This window comes from Littorina saxatilis, linkage group LG17, assembly GCF_037325665.1.
Source record: "Littorina saxatilis isolate snail1 linkage group LG17, US_GU_Lsax_2.0, whole genome shotgun sequence".
Taxonomy (NCBI): domain Eukaryota; kingdom Metazoa; phylum Mollusca; class Gastropoda; order Littorinimorpha; family Littorinidae; genus Littorina; species Littorina saxatilis.
The window spans coordinates 26,522,106-26,546,103 of record NC_090261.1 but is presented as its reverse complement, the minus strand read 5'-3'; the positions used below and the strand labels follow the sequence as shown (position 1 = coordinate 26,546,103).

Below are 23,998 nucleotides of genomic sequence, written 5' to 3'. Positions count from 1 at the left end.
CGTCCGTCCGGAAAACTTTAACGTTGGATATTTCTTGGACACTATTCAGTCTATCAGTACCAAATTTGGCAAGATGGTGTATGATGACAAGGCCCCAAAAAACATACATAGCATCTTGACCTTGCTTCAAGGTCAAGGTCGCAGGGGCCATAAATGTTGTCTAAAAAACAGCTATTTTTCACATTTTTCACATTTTCTCTGAAGTTTTTGAGATTGAATACCTCACCTACATATGATATATAGGGCAAAGTAAGCCCCATCTTTTGATACCAGTTTGGTTTACCTTGCTTCAAGGTCAAGGTCACAGGAGCTCTTCAAAGTTGGATTGTATACATATTTTGAAGTGACCTTGACCCTGAACTATGGAAGATAACTGTTTCAAACTTAAAAATTATGTGGGGCACATGTTATGCTTTCATCATGAGACACATTTGGTCACATATGATCAAGGTCAAGGTCACTTTGACCCTTATGAAATGTGACCAAAATAAGGTAGTGAACCACTAAAAGTGACCATATCTCATGGTAGAAAGAGCCAATAAGCACCATTGTACTTCCTATGTCTTGAATTAACAGCTTTGTGTTGCATGACCTTGGATGACCTTGACCTTGGGTCAAGGTCACATGTATTTTGGTAGGAAAAATGTGTAAATCAGTTCTTAGTGTATGATGTCATTGCTAGGTTTAGTTACCCTGAAGGTCGAGGTCAAGCATGTGAGTCGTATGGGCTTTGCCCTTCTTGTTTTTAAAGGGGGGGGGGGGGGGGGGGGGAGGGGAGTTCTAGGATTAACCTAGCTTACAGGAGCCAAAAACTTAGATTAGCAAAACTTGTAGCAAGTGGATATACATCATAATTTAATTCTCTTTGAACCTCGCAACCTAGCAAAACACATGTCCATATCTGAGGATTTAGCACAACAAAATTAAATCCGCCACAAATCATCAATTGTGAAAACTCAAAATGCAAAAAGTAAACAAACAAATAAAATAATTTGGTAAAGCGAAAACTTAAAGTAAAACAAACAAACAAACAAACAAGCACAAAATGTCTTCTTTTTTTTTTTAAATGCATGTGAGAAAATTAAAAGATCTTCCAGACACACAAGATCAGTAAATGCAATTGATACAAAATAACAATCAGATGATCAAAAACAGAAGAAGAGAAATAGGGAAACAAAATAGAACATAAAACATAGTGATTTGACTTGTGAATTCAGAAAAACCCACCTTTAAACCCATTTTTGAAGCTCATTTTGAATTGAAGCATGGATCACAGAAAAACATAAATTAAAAGTGTTAGAATGGTTACAGTGTTCAGACATTGTGTTAGATACCAAGTTGAATTATATATATTCCCACTTTACCACCGTTAAAAGAAATACACTGTACCCTTCACGCGCAATCTTGAACTGTGATGCTTTAACTACCCCCGCCCCCTACTAATTTTGACAGAAAAAAAGTGCATTTTCTCTTTTAATTAGAAAAGTAAGATAAATGAGATGATCAAAAACTGAAAAAGAGAATTAGAGAAACAAAACAGAACATAAAACATAATGATTTTACTTGTGAATTCAAAAGAAAAACAAGAAGGGCAAAGCCCATAGGACTCACATGCCTGACCTTGACCTTTACATGACCTTGACCTTCAGAGTCAAGGTCAAATAACTAAACCTAGCAATGACATCATACACTAAGAACTGATTTACACATTTTTCCTACCAAAATACATGTGACCTTGACCCAAGGTCAACCAAGGTCATGCAACACAAAGCTGTTAATTCAAGACATAGGAAGTACAATGGTGCTTATTGGCTCTTTCTACCATGAGATATGGTCACTTTTAGTGGTTCACTACCTTATTTTGGTCACATTTCATAAGGGTCAAAGTGACCTTGACCTTGATCATATGTGACCAAATGTGTCTCATGATGAAAGCATAACATGTGCCCCACATAATTTTTAAGTTTGAAACAGTTATCTTCCATAGTTCAGGGTCAAGGTCACTTCAAAATATGTATACAATCCAACTTTGAAGAGCTCCTGTGACCTTGACCTTGAAGCAAGGTAAACCAAACTGGTATCAAAAGATGGGGCTTACTTTGCCCTATATATCATATGTAGGTGAGGTATTCAATCTCAAAAACTTCAGAGAAAATGGGAAAAATAGAAAAAAATAGCTGTTTTTTAGACAACATTTATGGCCCCTGCGACCTTGACCTTGAAGCAAGGTCAAGATGCTATGTATGTTTTTTGGGGCCTTGTCATCATACACCATCTTGCCAAATTTGGTACTGATAGACTGAATAGTGTCCAAGAAATATCCAACGTTAAAGTTTTCCGGACGGCCGGCCGGACGGACGGACGACTCGGGTGAGTACATAGACTCACTTTTGCTTCGCATGTGAGTCAAAAACCTTTTAAACCTATTTTTTTAACTCAATATCTAGCATGAAACACAAACAAACATAAATCAAAAGTGTTAGACACTGGTGTAATAGAAATCAAAATGAGAAACTGCTCCAGTCGAACAGCTAATTAATTAAGTTACTATGATAAGGAAAATGCCAGATGATACTGCCGCTTGTCCTGTGAGATTGAGAAGGTCCAATCTTCATCATGCTTGCTGAATAATCAAATGCTACTTTAAGTTGGGCGCCTTTTTTCATATGTCCATTTGGATGTGTATATACAGAGATAAGAATCATAAATATCCTCATTATTATTATATACAGAGATAAGAATGAACAAGAAGGGCAAAGCCCATACGACTCACATGCTTTACACATTTTTCCTACCAAAATACATGTGACCTTGACCCAAGGTCAAGGTCATCCAAGGTCATGCAACACAAAGCTGTTAATTCAAGACATAGGAAGTACAATGGTGCTTATTGGCTCTTTCTACCATGAGATATGGTCACTTTTAGTGGTTCACTACCTTATTTTGGTCACATTTCATAAGGGTCAAAGTGACCTTGACCTTGATCATATGTGACCAAATGTGTCTCATGATGAAAGCATAACATGTGCCCCACATAATTTTTAAGTTTGAAACAGTTATCTTCCATAGTTCAGGGTCAAGGTCACTTCAAAATATGTATACAATCCAACTTTGAAGAGCTCCTGTGACCTTGACCTTGAAGCAAGGTAAACCAAACTGGTATCAAAAGATGGGGCTTACTTTGCCCTATATATCATATATAGGTGAGGTATTCAATCTCAAAAACTTCAGAGAAAATGGGAAAAATGTGAAAAATAGCTGTTTTTTAGGCAACATTTATGGCCCCTGCGACCTTGACCTTGAAGCAAGGTCAAGATGCTATGTATGTTTTTTGGGGCCTTGTCATCATACACCATCTTGCCAAATTTGGTACTGATAGACTGAATAGTGTCCAAGAAATATCCAACGTTAAAGTTTTCCGGACGGACGGACGGACGGACGGACGGACGGACGGACGGACGGACGTCCGGACGTCCGGACGGACGGACGGACGACTCGGGTGAGTACATAGACTCACTTTTGCTACGCATGTGAGTCAAAAATGGCCAATTAGGGAAAGGAAAAGGATTTACCAGTTTCAAAATGAGAAAATGTCAAGATTTGTCTGTCTTATCCCTGAATGAAGAAATGACAGGCCATAATTCACACCTGACCATGGTGTTGGTTACTGCTTCCCTATGAATGAAACTTGCCCAATTTTTCACACCAGACTGAGTACCAGGAATTGTTCAAAAGGAATTTCTCCAACAGGAGGAAGAATCTCATCTCTGAAATACTTTGATGCTTTTCTTACCATTTTGAGGATCTGCATGATCTGACCAAAGGCTAGCTTTCAGCGGTCGTTGCTTCTGCTTAATTGTATTTCAATTGTATGTTTGTTTTGCGTAGCGAGAGAGATGTATAGAGGAATACAAACTGTTGCAAATTGATAGTAACTTGTAGGAAAACACGCCACACATGTGTGAAAAATGCATTGTTTTCAAGAAATTATTCAGGAAGTGGCTTTTTAATCAATGTAAAAAGGCTGTTTCTATTGTATGGAACTGGTCAGGACTAAAACAAGGACTGGATGAAATTGAAAAAACACACAAATAAATGAACATAACAAAACAAGAAAGTATGAAAAGGCTGCTAGTGAGATGCCCAATTTTTCAGCTCAGATTTTCCACAAAAGCATATGTGACCCGCCTCCACCACGAAATGAGTCGCATGTCACCTTTGCATGATTTTCATATTTTTACATTTTCCTAAAGAGTTTTTTGTGCTCTATCCAGTGGTGAAAACCGCTTTAGAAAAGAGCGAAAACTGTTCGAGTTATAAGCCTAGCCTGTGACTAAGGTGACCCTCACACTGTTACAAGACACTCCCCGGACTTATATTAAGCCTAGTGCAGAACCGCGCGAGGTGACATGCGACTCATTTCGTGGTGGAGGGTCACATATCCTAAAAGTAAAATACACGTTTCAGCTGTTGCCATTGATTTCGTTGGAATATTCAGATTTTTTTTAACATATACAAATACAATGTAACCAGCTTCGTGAGAACAAGAGAGAAATTCAAATGAAACATGCATGAGCAAAAGGTACAAGAAAGAATGTTGAGCAGGACAGTTCTGCGTTACAGTGCAACAGTATTCTACTGCTTATTCAGACAAATTTGACAATACTAAAGAGAATACAGAATACAGAATACAGAATCTTTAATTGCCCAAGGTTGGGAATTTGTGATGACCTTGCAGTTAAGAAACATTTCATTCCAGCCATATACACCAGCACACGCATCATTTATACAAACTGATCAACAACATTAATTTAAAAACAACACTGGACAGCAGTGAGTGATTGAATTCAAAATTCAAAGAACAGAACAGAGAAAATAGAGAAGAGAAAACAGCAAATACCGACTGAAATCCGCCTGTTGATTGCAGACCCCTTGGAGTTTGCTATAAAACACATTTTGTTACCATGTTGTTTGACTTGTTCACACAATCTGCTTTAAGAGTGTCAAATGCTTTTAACTAACATTCTGTAATTGTCTCTGGTAGAATTTTTACATTTTTCTAGAAGAGATAAGCAGATATAATACAAAGAAAATCAACTGCATGACCAAGAAAAACGTGAGGTAAATTACAGAAATAAATAGACATGTGAAGGTTCAAAGTTGAGAAAATATTCAGCAGATTGTAGAGTTGTCACAATCAGTGAATCACTGAATCAGGCGTCACTTATATCTACTTCTTTACTATGACACTGTTGCAAGCACTTGGGAAGCAGAACCCAGTCAAGAAAATAAAGATCGACATTAATGAATGGTACTATCAAAGAGAACATGTATAACCGATAGCCTTTGACATTACGTACAGCACTCCTTCAAAGCTTACACTGATGAGTTAAACAAAGTTAAAATAGAGAAATTGATGAAATGGGAAAAGCAAAGAACAGAACATGAAAACCAGAAAATACAAGCTGACTGCCTTTGAGAAGTTAATCCACTCCTCAGTCCACTTTCTAAAAATATACATATTCTTTCGCTTGTTAATTTGAATTCCTTTTTCAGAGGCTTTGGGTTGAAACAATGTTTTACTCTTATCCATATTTATGAAAATAACATTCATAGGTATGAAAACAACAACAAAGCCTTCTGTTTATTTCACACGCCCTTGAAGCCCAGATTTACCGCCTTGGGCATGCATAACTTACTACCCATTCATTCTCTCTCTCTCTCTCTCTCTCTCTCTCTCTCTCTCTCTCTCTCTCTCTCTCTCTCTCTCTCTCTCTCTCTCTCTCTCTCTCTCTCTCTCTCTCTCTCTCTCTCTCTCTATTAGTCACTTTTTGAAACATGATACATTGTAACATAGTGTTACAGCTTCCTTGACTTCTGTCATCACTGATTTTTCACATTTTCAAGCAAACTGAGACAGACATTAAAAAAGGAATAGAAACTGACTCAAAGTCGAAGATACATTGGTCGAGAAACTATACAAAGAAATACATATCAGAGAGGATCGAGTCATGTATCACAGAGAGAACCTTTAACACTTTCAGGTAGCCTCAAAATGACTACATAGATTGAAAGGCTGGCGCAAATGAGCCCACAGAAAATTAAAACATAGAAACTGATGAAATGACAAAACAACAAAGAACAGAACATAGAAAAATGCAAAAGACAAGGTCACTGTTTGTGAGAAGACCCTCTATATCCTTCTTTCTAGAAATGTATATACATTTCTTGTGTTGTGAAAAAAAAATTTTCCGTGTGCCTTCTGGTACTAGACTCAGTGACCAACCCCCCCCCCCCCCCCCCCCCCCCCCCATTCCCCAAAATAAAATGTCAACTAATTTTCAAAGGGTTTCTGTTGACAGGCAAGGGAAAAGCTGACACCTATAAAAGGCATAACATTTCTGAATATTGACAAAACTTTTACAACAAATGTTGCAAAGACAATAAATCCTACTCCTAGCGACAACCCTCCATAAGTATGTGTATATACCTGGAAAGTATTAGAAAGAGATACTCTATGGACTTAAAGGTATATAGTACCTAGGAAAAAAAGGCCCTTATGCTTCCAAAGTTTCTTACCGCACAAGACTGACTTCAATTTGCAAAATAACGTTTTTTAATTGTAAATGTCCTAAAATAGGCCAAGAAAGAGCACTCTTTGTGTGGGTTTGGATGAGTTACTTCCCTTGAGTTATGTCCCTTGTTTGTGTACTTGATAGTGTTACTAGGCTGCGGCATCAAAGAGGGCGCAGTATATCCGTATTGGACTACTTTTTCTCTCCTGCACCGGAAAGAAGTGGAGCTCTGAAGCTCATTCATTTACTTTGATTATTACCATACTTGTGGTCCGTTGTTGAGCAAATCGTACTGTGCGAGTCTAGATTAAGGTACAGTGGATTCCCCGGATTTGTTCGATTTGTCAAATTCGCCAAAAATGTCCCCCGAAAGGTCAGATCAATAGTATCCCTTTAACAAATACCAGAGAGGCTTTTACTCAGAAAAGTGTTCCGCAGACAGTACTTTATAACAAATACCAGAGAGGCTTTTACTCAGAAAAGTGTTCCGCAGACAGTACTTTATAACAAATACCAGAGAGGCTTTTACTCAGAAAAGTGTTCCGCAGACAGTACTTTATAACAAATACCAGAGAGGCTTTTACTCAGAAAAGTGTTCCGCAGACAGTACTGTACTTTATAACAAATACCAGAGAGGCTTTTACTCAGAAAAGTGTTCCGCAGACAGTACTTTATAACAAATACCAGAGAGGCTTTTACTCAGAAAAGTGTTCCGCAGACAGTACTTTATAACAAAACGGTTCAATGACTATGCTAAGGAATCTGATAAACATAAACAAATTAAACAGATTTGTTTTTAAAACACAGATCAAATTAAAAAGTCAACAAACAGAAGAGAAACACATAAAGTACCTGCAGACTTGGCAGAGTTAGCGGACCCCCCTTTCTGCGGGCTCTCTACAAAAACATAATCAGATCTGTCTGAAACAGTATTGGTAACTGGGCAGCAAATGAATTTTTGAGTTTTCCTCTGCAGTTTTGATTGATTTTTGTTTAATTTTTCATGCTTTCTACTATTTAAAAAACTTAAAAAGAACAAGTGTGTGTGGGGTGTGTGTGTGTGGGGTGTGTGTGTTTGTGTGTGTAAACAAATGTGTGCATCTATATGAGTCTGCATGTTAGAATGCATGTATGCATGCATGTTATAACGTGTGTGTATGCGTGTAGAATAAGAAAAGAACAAATGAATTGCCAATACAGTGGAACCCCTCACAAAGACCCCCCTCTCTAACGACTACCCCGCCACAACGACCCTTTTTTTTTTACCGATGTGTTTCCTTATATGTGACCCTCCACCACGAAATGAGTCGCATGTCACCTCGCGCGGTTCTGCGCTAGGCTTAAAATAAGTCCGGGGGGACTGTGGTAAAAGTGTGAGGGTCACCTTAGTCACAAGCTTATAACTCGAAAAGTTTTCGCTCTTTTCTAAAACGGTTTTTACCACTGGAAAGAGCATAAAACACTCTTTAGGAAAATGTAAAAATATGAAAATCATGCAAAGATGACATGCGACTCATTCCGTGGTGGAATAACATATATAGTTGTTACCAGTGTAGCGACCACCCCGCTCTAACGTCTAAGGACCGACCAAACAGCTTGTGTAACGACTTTGTCAGACAAAGCCAAGACTCTCAGTCAGCGTAACCCATCACTGACAAACCGGTTATAACCAGTTATAACCGTCTTGCGTAAGCAAAGGCACTAAACCGCTGAGAGGTGTGATGGTTGGGTGGGCTGAGTAAACATCCCAAACCAATCATCGAGAAAACAAACTCACGTGACCAACATACACCGTTCAATTCAGTCAGAATAGACAGTCTTTGGACAGAAGAGCAGTGGAGATCGACATGGCGTCTACAAAGAAAAAAAAATTTAACTCTCGAAAATCGAGTGAATGTTGTGAACAGACACAAAAATTCTTGTGGGTAACAAGGACATTTATGGGAAATCGGAATTCCTCCGCTGTAACCTCATGAATATTGATGAGTAGCACATGGACCAATCGCTGGGCAATGCCAGAGATTGTTCCAGCCAGCTTGGCGTGGATGCTTTCCCCTTGACCGCGTTCGGCCACTTTCTTCTTTGTCTACCTACAGACAACACCATTTTTGCTCTGTCTCTAATTTTGACTTATTCTTCGTCTTTTCTCTAACTTCTCTTCTCTTCTAACTTCTCTTCTATTCTTCTAGACTACTTGATCCCGTGTCTTCGCTTCAGCGAACATTAAGGTACTGTGATTCATTTTATTTTTTCTTCGTTGTTGATCTTATTTTGCCGTGATGCCAGGAAAGCACGCCGTGATCGTTGGCCATTCTATTGGCGGGCGGCTACGGACGGCGGTTTACTGTCGAACAGACGCTCGGTTGTCCCCCGATTTCAAACTTGCGGGAAAGGTCGATTCAGTAAAGTTTTTGTGTCGCGGGGGAAAGACTTTGGACACTTTAGAAAAAGAAGACATTCCAGCCCTTTCGGCACGGAAACCCGACTTGGTATTCCTGATCATAGGCGACAACGATATTTCCTTCAACACTGACCCGAACGGGTTAGCCGGTCGGATTCTTGCAGTTGCGTCTGTGATAGCAGCTCGAACCGGGGCTCACGTCATCATTTCTAAGCTTTTACCTCGACAACGTGCCCCTTCGTGTGTAATAAAACGAATGAAGGACGCCACTCTGGAAGAATAACATGCCAGTTACTCAAAAATGTATAATCATGCTGTGGACGTTATTAACACCGATCTCGCATCGTCCGTGCGGGGCTTGCATTCGGTTTCTTTTTGGAACCACAACGGAAAGTTTGACCGCTCGACTTCAAATTGGCAACTTGGTTCGAAATTCCTTTCTGATGGAATACATCTTTCTCCCCACGGTTTGCACCAGTTTTATAAATCAGTTCGCGGTGCCTTGTTGGCTTGTGCTAATAAGCCCCCGCGGGTGTGAGTCTGCCATACAGCGCCCTAAAACTGATTCAAACATGTTCGGCTGTTTCCGGTATGACGTCATGATCAGCTCCCTCCGGGCCGAGCGTACTGTTGCTTCTTTTAGTTGTTGTTCATTGCATCAGCTTTTGTTGTAGTTTAATAAGTGTCTATTTGATACAAAGCTGTATGGTCATTCTTGGCAGTACACTTAGCAGCAGACACAGTCTGCATCCCATCTTAAATCCTCACTTACTTTATATGTAGAGGAAGAAGAATGTACGTAGTACATGTACAACTTTCATCAGCTGAAAATGACCCTTCAGCTTTCCCAAACTGGCCTTACTTGCACTCTGCCCCCTGCATGTTCCCCCCAACAAAAAGGTGAAGAAAGGAATAACAACCCATCCAACAACAATGAGAAACTAAAATTATATTTGAGTGAAAAGTCACCGAGAAAAAATTCAGCTGAAGCCCATTACTATCATGACACGATGTTTAGAGTATAGGGTAGATCAGTCTTGCAAAAATGAGCACTGATCAAACTGAATATCAAAATAACTGAACACAAAACAACAGAAAATACCGCACACGTAAAAGGTCTCTCAGAGAATGCAAAGAAAGTAACTTTCAACGATGTTCAATATTTAGGTCGACAACCGTACAACAGAAACAGATCGCAATGAACATCAAAATAACTGAACACAAACAACAGGAAATACCATACAAGTGAAAGATCTCTGAGAGAAACTTGAGAAGTATTCAGTTAGATAAGCTAGAAACTTATAACTTATCATGCTGAACATCACAATAACTGAACACAAACGACAGATAATACCGGGCGAGGCAAGTTTCACCGCGCTTGCTAAATTCAAAAACAGAATTTGCGAATTATGTTCTAAATAGTTGCATTTTATTCACCTCTTAAAAGTAGCATTTTATTCACCTCTTAAAACGTCTCTCCCTAACTAGATTTATCTCTTACATCTATGATCATGATGATTGTGATGACGTTTAATGTTTAATGGTTTAATCAGTCACAGAGATAGACCCCAGCAAAACACAGATAGACCTGCATACATACACATTCAAACGTTTTAAGAAAAGTTTTCACAAGATAATTTGGGAATATTTGTTTACAAGAAGATGAACAATGATTAAGACATGTTAAAAAGAATAGGAAGAGGGAGTGAATAAATGAGGGAGAGATGGAGAGCAAGCTCTTTTCTGCATAGAAAATAGCATGGTTTTATGGATAACCCGGGAACAGATCTAGAATTGGTAAACATCTGACAAGGACATGTTTATGTTCATATGAGGTGAAAAAGCAAGGATTTCATTCAAGGTTAGGTAGAGGCCTGCATGGATCACATGCATTTAGGGTTTCAACATTTATTTTGAATGAAAAAAGTGTGCATGGACTACAACCAAATAAATATTTACTCGCAGTAAATCCATGGACAAATGAATCATTCGAGCAATCTAGTGACAGGCACACAAGTTCACAAAGATTAGTGTTAGGCACATTCAGACAAAATGGAGCTCTCTTTCAGACAACACAAACAGGAAAATAAAAATGTCTTCTTCAGATCACAAGAATTGTCTTGCAAAAGTTTAAGACCCAGGAATTGAGCAGAGACAAATCTTTAGCTACTGTGTTTGAAAGTACAGTAGCAGTTATCATGAGAGGGCATGCCCATAGTTATTATTAGTTAGCAAGATGGATATACGAGGTATGGTCCAAACAAAATGATCAAATGTGATTTTCGCAGAGACCGTTTGGCGTATCTGGCCCAAATTACAGCCGTCATTAGAACTACTCTCCTCCGACATCGATGCCGAGTCACAAGTGTCTAAGCTAATCAGAAGAGGCCTTAAAGGCACAGTAAGCCTCCCGTAAACCATCACAGAGCTCCCCGAGCGTCTAAATACAGTACAATCATACTTCCATTTGAACGCTCACCGAACGGGAACATCCTGGCTGCTTTCTGTCGAGCGTGAGACATTTTCCAAGAATTTATTTTCGTGGACTTGGCCCTGAAGAACAATGGCGCCTCGTTTTTGCGCTAGACCTAACTTTTAAAATCTAAATAATAAATTGACAGCTTGTTACACAAACATTCTTTAATCATAAAAGAATTCGTTTTTCATCAAGACAAGATCAGAACAATTCGAAGTTGTGAAAGTTTGAAAAAAGAAAAGCCCGGAAGCAGGGTCACGCAAGGGTCGTGGCAGACGACGGTTTTATCAGTGCAAATCGCCGTTCCTCTCAACAGTCAAAAGCCATCGCTAGAGTTCTTGTGAACCACAGCCGTTGTTTCGTGCATAAAAAACGTGCTATTGTAGATAAGCTCACGTCGAGTCGCATTCAAATGACTAACTATGACGACTGCATTGTGAAAAGGGAAAACTGGATCACACGGGTTCACGATGGCTCAGGGGTAAGATAAACCACGCAAAAATAAATTCTTTGAAAATTGTTCGCTCTTTACGGAGGGCACCTAGGATGTTCTCAATTGGTGAGTGTTTAAATGAAAGGGTGTTTGTACTGTGTGTAAAAGCCTGACCGTATCTGTGATGGTTTACGGGAGGCTTACTCTGCCTTTAAGGTGGCCTTATTTGGGGTGCTTTTCAGCTCTGATTTATCGGCTTTTTTGTAGGTCCTGGGTGCAGTGAAACTTGTTGGCAAAAAGCCTGATGTTCAAAGAGGGTATGTTCAGCAATCTCAAGGGGTGTAATCAGGTCTGAAGAATGTGTGAGGCAAAAATGGGATCATTTGGTCTTTTAGGAATGGAGTTAAGGCCCTTCTTTTGTGGAGACTGACATTTTCATGAAGGAGAAGGGCAGTCTGGGTTTCACAGTTTGGTCGCAGACTGCCAAACTCGTGAATACATTTGGGTAAAACGGTTTCTGCGTAGTATGTGACAATGACAGTGCTGTCAGTAGACAGAATATCGACAGCAACGGGATCTTCGTAATAAATAAATACAGCGAATAGCCCTGTTTCTGCTTTGAAAACCTCGCTTACAAATTTGATGCATCTCGTCATTTTGGTCTAGACACGCTTTGTTTCTGTGTTTTCTGGCACTAAAGTAAAAGGAAACCAAAGTCTCATAATCAGTGATTACAGTAATAACAAATTTGGGTCTACTGGGTTCACAACGGTTGAGCAGATCGCGTGCGAGAGGACCCGGATGCTCCTTCCGTTCCCCTGTCAGCTAATGAGGCACCCATTTTGCGGCCAGCTTTTGAAGCGGAAGATCATTGAGTAGAACTCTCTGGATTGTTCCATATGAAAGTTGAAGTTTTGCTCTTTATACCTGCATGTACACTTTTTAATCTTAGTTCTTAAATTTTGACACAGCAGCTACATTATTCTCATTTTAAAGTGCTCTTCGGAAGTCTTTTTGGCTTGTCAGAGTTATTCCCCTTTTCCCCCCAGTTTCAATTTCCTTTTTCTTTTGTCAGATTGTCGAATATGGAACAGCTTTGATTCATGTAACATTCTTCAGCTTTGTAGACATTTTCGTTGTACCATTACCCAGCTACACTTTTCAAAGAAGCGAAGATTTTCAGGGTGCTTGACAAAAGACCCCGTTTTGAAGCACAACCCAAAAGTGACGTATTTTAAAACCCCGTCATTTATGACGTAGTAACCAAATGACGTTATCTTTTGGAGGTATACCAGTTAAATGTTTGGCCTTTCAAATGATATATTACTTTTTATGATCAGTGGCCTCAGACTTGTATAATCGGGGTTTGATCATTTTGTTTGGATCATACCTCGTACTATAAAGGTGTTCTTTCATGGCAGGGAGAACTGGTTGAGTGAATGAATGGACCCACAGACATAACAAAAACTCTCTCAATGTCAAAGTGACTTGTCATTAGAGGGGCTTAACACTGTAGAACCACCGCAGAATCTTATTTTTCAGAATCTTTTTGGTTTTGATTATTTATCTTATTTTTCAGAATCATATTTTTCAGAATCATATTTTTCAGAATCATATTTTTTAGAATCTCAATTTTCAAGGAGTTTCTTCTGAAGTGAACATTTGTTTCTAACAACAAAAATTTTAAAAACCCAGATAAGACTGCTAACATTCACTAACTGATTTTTGTCTGAAGAGAGCTCCACATTATAAAACACAAACACAAGATGAAGCAGCCACCTCAACATAGGCCCAGGCCATGCAGCAATCAGGAAGAAGACGCCAGACGACCTGAAAAAAGGTGCAGTGTTAGTCATGGTGGGCATCTCAAACAAACCGTCTCACCCCGCTTGCCGGCCGAGTTCCTCTTCTCCCCCTTGATGTTGGAGGATCGGGCGGAGAAGGGGGTACGCTCGCCCACGGGGGTGGGTTGCTTTATGTCCAGTGCTGGAACAGAGAGCCCGCCCTCGGAGGATCCAATCATAAGTTCTTCATCGCCTACACGGGGAACACACACATGCGTCATGCATCACAAACAACAACAGCCATGTGGAGTAGGTAACCAGCAAAAGGTATAAAAGCGTAGTACTAAAAGCTGCGACTGCCAGTCAACTCAAAAACTAACAGAAGCTCTCAAAAAGCAGGTATAGGATGGTATACGTACACCAGCTTTGCATGCCATTTGATGAGACTGGATATATACACGATGATGACAATGATTTCAGCATGATCGCCGAGCCTAAGTCCATGTTCTGACACCAGAATCGTGTTGCACACTGACACCAAGTGCCCTTACTGACAAAAGCTGTGGTAATTTAGAGTTATAGAAGTGCACCGAGACATCACTAAAGTGTTCTCAGTATTTCATGTCCCTGGGATACAGGGGACACCCACTCAATTAAAGTCAAGTTTGATGATAAGACATTACAGTTGTTGGATCAGGTTTAACCATTCCGTTTTGCTCTGTGCAAGTACAGGTTCCTTCAGAAACTTTAACAGACTTACTAGTTTCATCCCAGACAGTAAAAAAAGCATACAAAATTGAGCATCTACTAAAATAAAATCTATGTCAAAGTAAAACTAAGTTTGCATCCTCTGAGAAGCAAGCCCCCAAATAAAATAATAAAAAATAAAACAAATTCTTTAAAAAGCCATGTGAAGAACTCTCTCCGTGTAAGCCATGAACAGTACTGAGACACACCCTCAACTTGAGGTGTATCCGTGGCCTCTCCGTCCTTCTCAGCCCTCTCTGCCTTCTCCTTCTCTTTTTTCTCTTTCTCCTGCTCCTCATCGCGAGCAATGGAGGCTGCCTGCCCTATGTTCAGCTTGTTGGCTTCCAGGTACGCCATCTCTGCACCGATGTCGTTGCTGATTGTGTCGTAAAACAGGCCTGTGGGAAAAAGTGCATGAAAAATGAGTGAACATTCTATTCTTAACATTACTGTGACAAGACAGTTTACCACTGCTTACTTAGAATGAAATTGTAATACAAGTACACCAAATGATTGCAACTGATGACATTAAATGTTTCATTGCACTTTTGAGGCTCAAAACAAACACAATCATTGCAGAGAAATGTCATCTGATACAATGGAACCTCCCTTATACAACCTTCGTAAATCTAAGAAAATCAGGTCTTAAAAAGGAGGCAAATTTACAGAGGTTATATAGAGAACATCTGAGACAGGAGGGTCTTAAAAAAGGCAGGAAATCTTAAATTGGGGGGGGGGGGGGTCTTAAAAGGGGGGTTCCACTGTATTTTTGCAGAGTGACTCACCCAGCATGGTCCAGGCCAGGATGTTCTTGGGGTCTACATTGGTGGCCGCTTCAAAGAACGTTTCTGCTGCCTCGTTCCTCTCCGCCAATGTGCACACCACACCGTTCAGCATCAGACTGCAACAAGCAATAGGTTTTATGCACATTTCCATGTCCCTTGCATAACATATCCATCCATATATGCCTTTTTTGTTATTGGAGGTACACAGGCACACACGCATATAAACACATATAAAAACACATGCGCATAAACACACACACACACACATAGAATTCTCGGTCCCTTATAAAACATAACCATCTATGTATCTTAGGTTAATAAAGAGACACTGGCAGAGAGGGGATAGAGAGAGAGAGCAGGGCGACAGAAAGATATCAAGACAGATAGTGAGAGAGAGAGAGAGAGAGAGAGAGAGTGAGAGAGAGATAATGTGCAAGAGAGAGAAAGTGTGTGTATGTCAGAGAGAAAAGAGTGTGCGAGAGAGAGAGAGAGAGAGAGAGAGAGAGAGAGAGAGAGAGAGAGAGAGAGAGAGAGAGAGAGAGAGAGAGAGAGAGAGAGAGAGAGAGAGAGAGAGAGCAGGGTGACAGAAAAATATCAAGACAGAGAGTGCGAGAGAGAGAGATAATGTGCAAGAGAGAGAAAGTGTGTGTATGTGAGAGAGAAAAAGAGATAGAGTGTGCGAGAGAGAGAGAGAGAGAGAGAGAGAGAGAGAGAGAGAGAGAGAGAGAGAGAGAGAGAGAGAGTGTGCAAGAGAGAGAGAGAGAGAGAGAGAAAGAAAGAGAGTGAGAGAGAGACGGACAGAGACAGACAGAGAGAGAGGGAGACAGCCAGACAAAGACAGACAGATCGAGAGACAGACAGAGGTTTATGCACATTTCCCACTCCCTGTCAAAACATACCCATCCATGTGCCTCTGGTTAATGGAGATACACTTGTGAAAGCATTCCTCTGCCTGCAATCAAACCACACGTTATACTTCCACAGCTGTTACACCCAACTTAATCATATCTCACATGTCTTATCTCAATACAAGCCTTTCATTTAATTGACAGCATACAACAATACTCTTGTGCATGCCTGAAAACTTGTTTTTAATTTTGATACGTGTATCACTGAAGGTTTTCAATTACAGACAAATTCAACAGTGTTAACAACACTCTGAAGCACACATGAATGCTTGATATAAATGTTTATGTACATGAGTTGTTCTTTGCTACTGGTCACAAGTGGGGGTCAGCTCACACGGACGCATTTTTCAATACAGTCTAGGGGAGAAACTGGTCACAAAGCACCCAGTACATGCCAGAGAGATAGGAGAATCGGCACAATCAAAGAAAATACCAAAATCATTCAATAGATATGGAAATATTAAGATTTACTGTGAAAATGCCAGCAAAAATGGCGTCCAAAAACGGGAACGCACACTTGGTGCGTCTTTGAAGACTTACCTCCCGTTCTGTGTTGTTGATAATAGTCGTGTTTGTGCTGTTGTTGTTGAAATAGTATCTAATAAAACTGATGCAGTTCTTGAAATGTTGCAAATTATTGTTGTCTTTGTGAAATGCGAGAGTGTTCTGAGGCGTAATCTGCATACGGCTGATGTCCCACATAGGGTACCCCACTTCGATCAGCGTATCACTCCAAATAAGCTTCATAGCAGAAAAGCAGATACACTACCAACACACTGCATAACAGATCTACAAGTCTGAGCCAGAATCATTGAAATTTACTTTCTGTATAAAATATTGCAATCAAATTTGTTCACGATGTCCCACAAATAACGCAGGTTACCCTCGCCTTCGATTCAAAGTAACTCCAATCTGACTTAATTACAATCGAAACGCAGATGACGAACTGATTCACCACAAATTTGTGGTATTTTACACACAAATTTCAACTGTGTTGTTTCGCGATAAACAGCCATAAACAAACAAATGTGGCGCCGTCACGTCGCCTTGGAAGGAATAACGCAGGTGACCAAGGCTTGTTTCCGATACCTGTCTGATTAAAATCATCGTTTTTTCACGAATGACGGCTCTTTGGCAGATCTGGTGAGTTGGAAACTGTCTATGAATGTTTCATTTAATGTCAAATGCGTATATTCTTGTCGATATTGTTACCTTTGGGCTCATAAATTAAGTCAATCGTCGTGTTGTCCGAAAGTGACTTTTGTCAGCATAGAACTTACTGTGCTTTGATCATTGACTGAGAAGAATCTTCCGATGACACTAGTTCATTTCACTACGCGACTGCAGATCTGCAAGGAAACTTATGGCAGGGGAAATAAGCTTAACTGAAGACGAATAAGCGGAGTAACTGTTCTTCAACGGATTGCTCTGACTGATCTAAATATTTAGATCTTGTCGTCTGCTAGTAAGTAGTCTTCGGTCGTGTGAAAGTCACATCTATTTCGACTGTGCACATCGATCCGTGTAGTGAAATGTTGATCTTTGATGATTTGGCAACATAACTTCGCTAAATGTGCTTCGAGTGTATCTCTCCGTTAACCGCATTTGAAAACGTCTTTTAACAAGACCATGTTTCGACAGCCCAGACGGGGAGGATCCTCGATAGCTCACAGGGTATATAATGTTTTCCGCCGTTTTTTGAAGAATCCTTTCAAATTTGCTATTCCAAAAGTACCTTATGACACGACTCGAGTGGCAAAGAACATTCTCTGCAATTCCTGTCTCAGTCCGTGCAGCCGTTTCGGGTCCTATCGTCATCATACAAACATACACACAGACACACAAGAACCAGCTTTAAAAGTTAGATTATGTAGGAACCATGTGAACCAGTGATTTTTTCTTATGTACAACAGATACTACAGTATTTCTGCTTTATGAAAAGCAATATTTCAAAAACAAAACTAGAGATTTGAATTTTGACCACTTTTCCCCCTTTCTGTCACCAGTACTGAAGAACAACTCATATATAATCTCACCACAGATTCCAGTTACAAAGTTGACAAAAATTAACAATGCTTTATAGCACATGCTGAATGCTTGACAAAAATATGTTTGTACAAATACAAATACACACTTCACTCATCCATGAACAAAACAGAAGCAAGAGACTCGATCACCTTGGAGACATTGTTGGTGTAGAGACAGAAGGTTCCAAAGTCAAACCAGTTGTCAGCGTTACTTTCCTCACGAATAATTCTCTGCGAATACAAAAAATGAGAAATAGCACCTCCTTAGCAAGGGGGAGGGGAGTGGGGTTCAGGGGGAGGGGGATGGGGGGGCAGGAGGCAAGGAATCTACTTCATTTATTCATGTCAGCATCACCAAGTACATCTGTGTTTAGTCATATTTCAGAAATATTTATGCATGCTTGCATATATATGTGCCTGCGTCTGTGTGTGTGCATGCGAGCCAGCTTGTGTGCAGGTTGGTTGATAGGTTTGTTGCTGTATTTTGTCTATTTAGCTTCTGTAACACCAAGCTACACTGGTGCATGATGTACATTCTCAATAAATAATGTAACAGTAAAAGGCTCTGGAGAGAAAAACAACTTTAACTGTAGAGAAAAACAACTTTAACTGGAGAGGAAAACAACTTTACCTGGAGAGAAAAACAATTTTAGCTGGAGAGAAAAACAACTTTAACTGATGCTGCGGGTGACTGACCTCCTGATAATACTTGGTAGCCAGGTCAAAGTTTTTGTTGACCTCTGCCTCTCGGGCAAAGTGTTTGAGCTGAGCGTTGGTGGTGAGTGGCGGGGGGATGGGGGGCTGGTCCTCGATCTGGAGCACCTTGTTGAGGGACTGGTGCATCTGGTCCACCAGGTACACGTACAGCTCGCTCAGGAACGTCTGCAAGCAACACCAATTCTTATCATTCAATTTATGGCCAAAGAGGGAATGTGTCACCTCACCCATCAGGGTTTTTTGTGTCAGCTCCTGCCTGTCATTCTATTTTTTTTTTATTATCAAATCCCTGTTTTTCGCAACCCAAAGTCCTGTTTTTGTAATATCCACATAGAATGATGTAGTGACACAACCAAGCAGTCTATCAAATGTCAATCACATCTATCCAACATGCGAATCACACTCCTGATTTGGATGTAGCCTGCTTTTCCATCTACCTGTCATTTCAACCAGGAGGGTGGTGAAATCTTGAGCTTAGCTTTAACCCTTTCCCAGCCTCTCACATATATAACAGACTAGATGAATACCCGCTTCGCCGGGTACCGGCTTCGCCGGGAAGAAGTAGAGCCTGGGACCCGGCTTTGCCGGGTGTACGCCGGCTTTGCCGGCGCACCACACGGAGGAAGGGAGACAAACGCGGCTGAAAACACTGGAGAAGATAAGGAAGAGTTACTGGGAATGGATCGAGAGAAAAACCAAAATCGCTTCAGCGCTGCGCGCGAAAAACCAAAATCGGTTCAGCGCTGCGCGCTGAGAGCACGTGGTGAAATATCTCATCGACCAGATTTTGTGCAGGGTGTATCTAAATATGGACACCAAATTTGAAGCAGATCCATCGAGAACTTTGGCCGTGCATGGCGAACAATCACACACACACACACACACACACACACAGACACTAGTCGTATATATATATAGATTCCATTATGAATCCATTGAATATTGGCTTTCCCTTCTTTCAGCCACGTGACGTCAGATGCCGACTAAAACTCATATTTAGACGGCTGGCCGAGACTACAAAAGAGTGCACGTTTGTTTTCATTCAATCGTGAATAATTAAGGGAACTCTATCTAACTAAATTGGATCAATACATAAATATTATTTTCATTTTGACCAAAATATGACAGTTGACATGCGCGGTCTCGTAGAACACTGACCGTCTCAATAGAATATCCCACATTTTTTTCAAAAATTTAAAAAAAACGTATAATGCCAGCTAGCATGCTCCAAATGCAGATCCTCATTGCAGTCACTGCTTACACCAATTTCTTGTCCAACAACACTGATCTTTTCATCAACCCATTACTTTCCAATCCAACTGAACAAACCAGAGAGATATCTCAAAGGATAAGGACTGACCTGCAGCTGTTGTCTGTCGTCAAAGTTGGTGGTCTTGAGGTACTTCTCCCTGACGATCTTGATGACCGAGTGCTTCAGCTGCTCCTTGAAGGAGAAGTACTTGCCCGACGAGTTCAGGTGATACATCAGCTTCTGTCTCCTGCACAAAACAAACAGAACATGCGTTTTTATCACTAAAAGTTTTGAAACTGTGGTGAACAAAATATCTCCCAGGGAATAGTAAAATTTTTGCACCTTCCACGGCTTAAACTGGTTTGGAGTAGAGACTGTCAATTTTTTGAGTGAAACATGATTATTGTGCTTGGAGATTTCATTTATCATATGAATTGCAGATGCAAGGGGAGTTATGTCAAAGCTTTTTCTCTACTAAGCAGAGGGAATGTCTGATTCTTGGGATCCATGTTATAACTTATTGAAAAGTCTCGATCTCACCATCCCTCCTCTCTTTTTCATTTCCCTCCCTACCCTCACCCCTTCTGCATCTTAAGATTTGCACTATTTGATGCGAGTTTCTGTAGGAGCGAGTGAGAGTTAAAAAGTAGTCCACATTGTGCACTAACATTGCAGTGACAGATATATAAGTCTCACCTTCCCTCCATGACTTCGTTTGTCTGTGGTTCTCCAGTCCCTTGATCTTCTCCAAACATTTCTCTGTTAAAAAAAAAAGAGCCAGTACATCATCATACAAGCATCAGAGCAATGTACTAACTCTGTGCAATTTTTAACTAATGGTGGTGTTTTCAGATGAAATGAACTGTTTTAAAAAGTTCATACTCAAAGTATATCTGCCACGATATTCAAATTGAATACAGGTTTTGTTAAACCAAAGATAAGATCAATTTACTATTGAACTATTTCAGGAGCTTCCCCTGTGCCACCACCTTTTTGCATGAAAGATACTATTCTTAAAATCAGAAAACAAAATAAAATGTTGTCTTGTTTTTCTTTCTCTACTATTATGACTAAGCCTCCATTTTTACCTACAATTCTAATTAGCCTATGTGGATAAAAAAAAAAAGATATTCCACATGCACAAGTCATTCTTTTATGTTTCTAAAGCAATGCATTTAACAAAAGTAATCCCCCCCCCCCCCCCCCCAAAAAAAAACAAGAAGGGCAAAGCCCATACGACTCACATGCTTTACACATTTTTCCTACCAAAATACATGTGACCTTGACCCAAGGTCAAGGTCATCCAAGGTCATGCAACACAAAGCTGTTAATTCAAGACATAGGAAGTACAATGGTGCTTATTGGCTTTTTCTACCATGAGATATGGTCACTTTTAGTGGTTCACTACCTTATTTTGGTCACATTTCATAAGGGTCAAAGTGACCTTGACCTTGATCATATGTGACCGAATTGTCTCATGATGAAAGCATAACATGTGCCCCACATAATTTTTAAGTTTGAAACAGTTATCTTCCATAGTTCAGGGTCAAGGTCACTTCAAAATATGTATACAATCCAACTTTGAAGAGCTCCTGTGACCTTGACCTTGAAGCAAGGTAAACCAAACTGGTATCAAAAGATGGGGCTTACTTTGCCCTATATATCATATATAGGTGAGGTATTGAATCTCAAAAACTTCAGAGAAAATGGGAAAAATATGAAAAATAGCTGTTTTTTAGGCAACATTTATGGCCCCTGCGACCTTGACCTTGAAGCAAGGTCAAGATGCTATGTATGTTTTTTGGGGCCTTGTCATCATACACCATCTTGCCAAATTTGGTACTGATAGACTGAATAGTGTCCAAGAAATATCCAACGTTAAAGTTTTCCGGACGGACGGACGGACGTCCGGACGTCCGGACGACTCGGGTGAGTACATAGACTCACTTTTGCTTCGCATGTGAGTCAAAAACCCACCCATTTACCCTCAAGATGACTTGTCTTTCTTTATAATTGAACAATTTGTTCCATGGTTCTGTGGTCTCTGTCACAAGTAGAAGTCACAGTAACGCAACAAAACGGTATAGCGTAATGAAGGTTGATGATGGATGCCAAAAAAGTACAATGGTTGCAGAACCAACCTGAACTCTTCCAGCAGAAGTGACGCTACACCGGCAATCTGGCAATGGTAATCCTCCACTGCCTGCAACACCAATACACTCAATGCTCATCTTTTTACTTTCATTATTGTATTCTCCCATTTCTGGGATGTCGTTTACATGCTATACAAGTGGGACATGGATACCGTCTCAGAGTTATTTCATTTACTTTATTATTCCATTTCTGGGATGTCTTTTACATGCTACAGAAGTGGGACATAGAAACCGTCTCAGAGTCATTTCATTTATTTTATTATTCCATTTCTGGAATGTCTTTTACATGCTACAGAAGTGGGACATGGATACCGTCTCAGAGTCATTTCATTTACTTTATTATTCCATTTCTGGGATGTCTTTTACATGCTACAGAAGTGGGACATGGATATCGTCTCAGAGTCATTTCATTTACGTTATTATTCCATTTCTTGGATGTCTTTTACATGCTACAGAAGTGGGACATGGATACCGTCTCAGTCATTTCATTTACATTATTATTCCATTTCTGGGATGTCTTTTACATGCTACAGAAGTGGGACATGGATACCGTCTCAGAGTCATTTCATTTACTTTATTATTCCATTTCTGGGATGTCTTTTACATGCTACAGAAGTGGGACATGGATACCGTCTCAGAGTCATTTCATTTACGTTATTATTCCATTTCTGGGATGTCTTTTACAATTGCTACAGAAGTAGGACATGGATACCGTCTCAGTCATTTCATTTACTTTATTATTCCATTTCTGGGATGTCTTTTACATGCTACAGAAGTGGGACATGGATACCATCTCAGTCATTTCATTTACTTTATTATTCCATTTCTGGGATGTCTTTTACATGCTACAGAAGTGGGACATGGATACCATCTCAGATTCATTTCATTTACTTTATTATTCCATTGCTTGGAAAATGGGGTTGCTTCCTCCCAGCAAACAGCTGGCGGCTACAACAGTTGGGTTCTACCCAGGTGTGTATGTGTATAGGTGTAATCAACCACCTGCACTTCTGGCAGGATGACAAGAGGTCTTTGATGTGCCACAGAGTTTGGATATAGATACTGTCTGAGAGTCTGCACATTAAGTGGACATGTGTTCGTTCCCTGTCTGGATTCCAACCCATGGACCAAGGATTACATTTAGTCAATTGTTCTACCAACTGTGATGACTGGACCATCTGGTTCAAGATTGCTAAACCTTCAAGTCTATTAACTCAGTCACATCTTGTGACCTATCAACAGGCATATCATACAACTAAAATTACCTGGTCAACCAAGAAAATATTGCGGCTGGCAGTTAATTTGCAAATTGTCCCTCAGCAAACTAATACATGTGTCTCACTTTCAATGTTTATATACAGTAAATCTTCAGTCACAGAAAAAAATTAGGTCTTAAAGAAGGGAGCGTCAGTCTTAAGAGGAAGGTAAATTTACAGGACCTCTGAAAAGAAAACCAAAGCAATGAGGATACTAAAGTTGATTAGGTCTCAAAGTGTCTTGGCAATAGATTTCACTGTGGTAATATTTCAGTAATGTACGTTCGATCATGAATCAGTTAACTGGTCAAAAACAAACTGATCTGTCATTGAGTGAGTCAATCAGTCCGTCAGCCAATCAGCCAAAATAGTTGTCAGGCTCCCAAGCAACCAATCAGTCAGCAACTAATCTCACCTTGTCAGCGCTGTCTGTCCTCTTGGGGAAGGCAGGTCTGGGTGGGATGAGTTCTGCAACCCTATGAAC

The 23,998-nt window shown here is 40.1% G+C and overlaps 1 protein-coding gene across 10 annotated transcripts in view; it reads right to left on the bottom strand.

The window, feature by feature from the left end:
* LOC138953836 (cilia- and flagella-associated protein 70-like) overlaps positions 1-23,998 on the bottom strand; it is an 85,940-nt gene that overhangs the window by 7,436 nt on the left and 54,506 nt on the right. For 4 of the 10 annotated variants that reach the window (XM_070325782.1, XM_070325783.1, XM_070325784.1 and 1 more), the window contains 13 exons: positions 23,930-23,990; positions 22,247-22,308; positions 20,802-20,864; positions 20,214-20,352; positions 18,833-19,018; positions 18,287-18,367; positions 16,101-16,153; positions 15,202-15,317; positions 14,626-14,814; positions 13,770-13,922; positions 10,331-10,357; positions 7,428-7,472; positions 4,901-4,942 (listed from right to left, as the gene is read on the bottom strand). In XM_070325782.1, coding sequence (XP_070181883.1) covers positions 4,901-4,942; positions 7,428-7,472; positions 10,331-10,357; positions 13,770-13,922; positions 14,626-14,814; positions 15,202-15,317; positions 16,101-16,153; positions 18,287-18,367; positions 18,833-19,018; positions 20,214-20,352; positions 20,802-20,864; positions 22,247-22,308; positions 23,930-23,990 — 1,217 coding nt within the window. The remainder of the gene's footprint in view (positions 1-4,900; positions 4,943-7,427; positions 7,473-10,330; positions 10,358-13,769; positions 13,923-14,625; positions 14,815-15,201; positions 15,318-16,100; positions 16,154-18,286; positions 18,368-18,832; positions 19,019-20,213; positions 20,353-20,801; positions 20,865-22,246; positions 22,309-23,929; positions 23,991-23,998) is intronic. The other 6 variants (XM_070325786.1, XM_070325787.1, XM_070325788.1 and 3 more) reach the window with 3 other exon arrangements.